This window comes from Physeter macrocephalus, chromosome 18, assembly GCF_002837175.3.
Source record: "Physeter macrocephalus isolate SW-GA chromosome 18, ASM283717v5, whole genome shotgun sequence".
NCBI classification, from domain to species: Eukaryota; Metazoa; Chordata; class Mammalia; order Artiodactyla; family Physeteridae; genus Physeter; species Physeter macrocephalus.
This window is the reverse complement of record NC_041231.1, coordinates 79,611,015-79,616,204: the sequence shown is the minus strand read 5'-3', so window position 1 is coordinate 79,616,204 and position 5,190 is coordinate 79,611,015. Positions and strand designations below refer to the sequence as shown.

The 5,190-nt window shown below is 38.3% G+C and overlaps 1 protein-coding gene across 1 annotated transcript in view; it reads right to left on the bottom strand.

Annotated features, from left to right (window-relative positions):
* MEP1A (meprin A subunit alpha) overlaps positions 1 to 5,190 on the bottom strand; it is a 30,366-nt gene that overhangs the window by 18,076 nt on the left and 7,100 nt on the right. Inside the window, exon 6 of the mRNA XM_007120882.2 lies at positions 2,199 to 2,316. Coding sequence (XP_007120944.1) covers positions 2,199 to 2,316 — 118 coding nt within the window. The remainder of the gene's footprint in view (positions 1 to 2,198; positions 2,317 to 5,190) is intronic.

Here is a 5,190-nt window from a genome sequence, read left to right as displayed (position 1 = left end):
GGGCCCGTGAGCCATGGCCGCTGAGCCTGCGCGTCTGGAGCCTGTGCTCCGCAACGGGAGAGGCCACAACAGAGGGAGGCCCGCGTACCACACAAAAAAAAAAAAAAAAAAAAAAAAAGTGATAGGCCATTATAAAAGTATGCCTACACACTCAGAGGCAAATCAATCCTAATAATGCATCAGGTAAAAAGAAGTAAAAACTGGCATTTTTCTTCACCTTCACAAACCCATGGGGCTTTCCAAAGAACAACACTATTGCTTTTATACCACAAAGCTGTCTCTGAGCAGTGGCTGTGGTTAATTTACATCTTCTCCTTTACATTTTCATGACTTTTCAAATTTCCTATAATGGGCAGGCATATATTTTATGATCATAAAAAAGAACCTCATTAAAAATGCAAGTTAATCAAGTTCATTTCTTGGGGTATTACCCAATCTGCAGCATTATGACAACACACAGCAGGTGGCCTAACTTATGTCTGAAGGGCTCCAGGCAAGAAGGACCCATAAATTCCCTCAGAAAATAGTGGACTCAGGAACTGCTAGCAGATACTCTAAATTCCTCGTGTGCAGCCTCTTTCCCTCTTTTTCCCAATTATTTCTGTGTTTTCTCGTAAATCTGATTTTCCACCTCAACAAGGATCTATACCTTAACCAACGCTCAACAGAATAAGAGATCTGCCAATAATTTAAATGTTACCAGTGAATTGTGAGTTCCTTGGTGACAATCACATTAAATTACCTGCCACTGTTTTCCCAAGATTGCTAACATCATATAAGTTCAAATACTAATAGGCTTGATTTCTACTCAAAGATAGACCTTAGCTATTTTCTAACAACTTTATTTAGGTATATTTACATACCATAAAATTCACCAATCTTAAGTGTACAATTCAATGATCTTTAGTTAATGTACTGAGTTGTGCAAACATCACCATTATCACCTTGCCTGACGGTAACATTTTATTACCAATTCAGAGTTTACTCTGCAAAATATCCACAATCCAGAGGAAGCATTTATTATTTATCTTTTTGTAACATCCCTCCCCAAAAGAAAGGTGTAAGTTGCAAAATACCATAACTCCACCACTCTGTAAATCTTTGACCTTGTCCTTCTGAAAGAGCCCAGTTAACCTCCAGCTTCAGAGGACCAGGATCCTGAAGGGTTTGGGGCACTTTGGGCCAGCCCCTTTCCTGGACCCTCTTGCCCCCTTTTCCTCTCCCCTAACTTAAATGTAATAGAGACATCTCCCAACCACAGGCAATAAGAGTCCCCCAAATTCGCGTTTTCCCTCTCTTTCCACCTCCCATTTGTCCTTCCCCTTCCTCTGCCTCTACATCCTTCTCCTTTCTTCAAATCTCTGACACTCAGCTTGGCTCTTCCTGACGCTTCACTTCACACTATGTTAGAGACCCTGCTTCTGCAGTCACCATAGCATACTAGAACTATTCACTTGTTATTACTTCACCACCCCTACTCGCCAAGCTTACACCTTTTGAGGTCTAAGACTCTTCTCGAGAAGCTAAAGCATGTGCTAACTTCCTTCTTTACGTCTGTCATCCATCCATGATTAACAAAATCCCCACCTTCAGAACTAGACTACGAAATCCAGGCAACACCTAGAGGCCATGTTGGGAACTGCAGTGTGAAGAGATACCTCCAGCTGGGTGTTAAAGACACAGACCTACAGAGTCACGGCAGATGGTGGCTTTGCTTCCCAACTTCATCTAGCTCAGACTGGTTGACATAAACACCGCTGAAGACAAAGGTCTTCTTTCTTGATATACCATTTATGTCTTCTTAGAAATAAGTAACTCTGAAAAGCCAATCTACATCTAGAACTTTTCAAAGAGGTCCAGCCATCAGAGTACTATAATTTAAAACAGTGCCATCAAAAGGATGCATTTTATACTTTAATAAACCTGACTTTAAAAAAAAAAGGACTGTAACTTAAAACATAACCTCAACCCAGGAAAAGAACTGAGATGAGTCTCCCTGGTTCCCCGAGGTATCCAAACAATTCATTCTCTACAGAGCTCATTGAAAATGTGATGCCACTTTAAAAAATTCACAGTGAAAAATTTGATTTTGCTTTTAGTTTCTTTCCAATTTCTTCTTTTAGCCTTTGAAAGAGATGTGTCACTCTTTATAATCAAAGGACGTGTGATTTTCACACTCTGTAAAATTTCATACTAACCCACCAAACTTCTGAAAGATGATGTATGAGCTCTCTCCTTCATAGGGCTTGAAATCCACACAGGACTTGAGGCGGAACATTTCAAAGGCATAGAGAATAGCTCCTTTGGCATTCAGTGCTGCAGAAATCAATAAAAATATCAATGAGCCTTAGCTCTTGGATAATATATATAACCTATAAACATAGAAAATCATGCCACCACATGAAATCCACTGGGGTCCATGACAGATTTTTTTTTTATAGTAAATAGATTCCTTGAAAACTAAAACTGACAAATTACTTGTGGATATAAACACTAAGTACATATGTTAAATACCTAATGTATATATATCTACAAAATAAGAATACACTTATGTATGTGTGGCTGAACAAAATCATAACTTCCCCACTTTCTCCCTTTCCTTATCCCTCATTTAACCAGAAGTTCTGAGTACCTTCCCTCAGGAGAGCCACATGGCAGAGCACAAGACAGAAGTGATTCAAGCCATTTCTGTCTTCTGGATAAAGTACTTTGGAGAGCATTGAGAAAGGGATTCGTTTCCCCAATCTAAAAAGTCACCCCCTCTTGCTAGAGGAAGAGAGCAGAGCTTACAGAGGTTTATGGCTTCTGAAAGCATAAGAAGTAAGTGTAATATTTATGCTGCTTCCCTGTAGGACCCCCAAGAGATGGCAAGCCTAGACAGGCAGCTCTGCAGGCAGCCTTAGAAAAGATTTCTGTAACCCAAGTTTGGAACCAAAGCAGCAGAAGCCTTATGGACCTATAGATGCCTATTAGTAACCTTTGTGGATCAATGACCAAAGATCAAATATCATTCCTTTTGCCTAATCTGCACGTGTACATACCTTGGTATTGCATAAGACAAGGATGGGTGGGGGAGAAAGATACTCCAAAGGAAAGGAGGTTGTTTCTTACCGTGTGTGTGTGTGTGTGTGTGTGTGTGTGTGTGTGTGTGTGTGGTTTTTAATCCCATCAACTTGTTGGAGGTAGGTCTCTAAGTTACAACTTAAGCTAAGTTCTATAAAATTAAATTATATTCTTGCACATTTGATTTTCAGCATTCTCTCAAAGAGTTTATAATTCTTGGCAGTTTACCACATACTTATCTCATATTTTTCTGGCCCTTATTTAATAAACTACTGAGTTGGAGACTCCACCACTCAGATGTCATAAAACCATATTAAGGTCATTAAAGAAAGTCATTGGAATAATTAGTAAATTAATTGTGGAAACAGCACACACAACAACAGCAAGAGCATGCATTAAAACTAGTGGACGATGTTCACGGACTTTTACCTATTCTTACTGAGAAACATCTCTAATTTGAAGCTATGTACCTAAGACAGCTTGGTTGTTACAAAAGTATAAGGAAAAAAGTTTGATTATAATGAAAGTCACACTTTCTATAAGATTGTGTTGCTTTTGTTATCTTCAAGCCAAATAGTGGAAACACTGAGAGTGGTTGATTTAAAAATCACACCTCTTCTGCTTTCCCTACATCTGAGTAGGTTGTGAAAGGGGAATTAAGCAACTCTGTAATAATTTTGTAAAAACTGTCCTGACATCATTCAAAAGAAAAAAATGGAAATAAAGCCCACTTGAAGTCTCCTTCTTCACCATAAAGCCAACCCTGAGTGCACGTCCTCTGAAAACGACACTTGATGTTTTGTGTGTTGTCTTTACGTAGGTGGTTTCCTCTCCTTAGGACACTGTTAACTCCTTGAGAGAAAGGACCTTATCTTTTGCCTCATTGTTTCCTAGTTCCCAATTCTTTACTCTGCCCTGACATGGTAGGTTTTACATGGATCTGTCTTGAACAATCATGTTAGTTTTGAAAACCACTAGTCCTTTTTATCCCAGGATCAAATAATATGAGAAGAGTTCATTTAGATACCAATGACTACATATTGGAGGATTAGCATAGGAAAGCTAACTATATTTGGTTTAAGAATCCTTTGAGAGGGGAAAAGTGGGGGGAAGGAATAAATTAGGAATTTGGGAGTAACATATACACACTACTGTAAATAAAAATAGATAAACAACAAGGACCTACTGTATAGCACAGGGAACTATACTCAATATTTTGTAATAACCTATATGGGAAAAGAATCTGAAAAAGATTCTTTTTACATATATACATAAAATGAAATCACTTTTCTGTACAACTGAAACTAACACAACATTGTAAATCAACTATACTTCAATAAAAATAAATAAATTTTTTTAAAAAAGAATCCTTTGAGGGAGTTTTTCATTCTGATAATAGGGGAGGAATTTGAATTTGACTAACCCTCCCACAGTTAACAATTATTAAGCTTAGGAAAAATTAAGAAAGAAACTCTTTGAAAGGAAACTCTTTAGGCACTGGAAAATGCCTAAAATGGGCAGAAACTGAAGGAGAGTTTACTCTTGAAAGAAGGAAATGTCACTGGTTAAGATTCCCATTGATACAACTTTGTACATGAGAGCATGGCTTAATATAAACATTTATAAATATACATATATAAATATTTGAACAACACCAACAATCACCTTGACCTATTTGGCACTGATAGGCTAATATGACCTAAAACTGTAGAATACAGGTTCTTTTCAAGTGTACATGGAATATCACCAAGCTAGATCATAAAGTAGATCACAAAACATATCTCAGTAAATTTCAAGACTGAAATCTTAGGGAACTGGTTCTCTGACCTCAAAAAAATAAACTTGAAATCAATAATAGAATATCTAGAAAAATTCCAAATATCTGGAAAATTTTAAACACACTTTTATTTTTATTTATTTATTTATTTATTTATTTATTTATTTATTTATTTATTTTTTGTGGTATGCGGGCCTCCCTCTGCTGTGGCCTCTCCCGTTGCGGAGCACAGGCTCCGGACGCACAGGCCCAGCGGCCATGGCGCAGGCCCAGCGGCCATGGCTCACAGGCCCAGCCGCTCCGCGGCATGTGGGATCCTCCCAGACCGGGGCGCGAACCCGGTTCCCCTG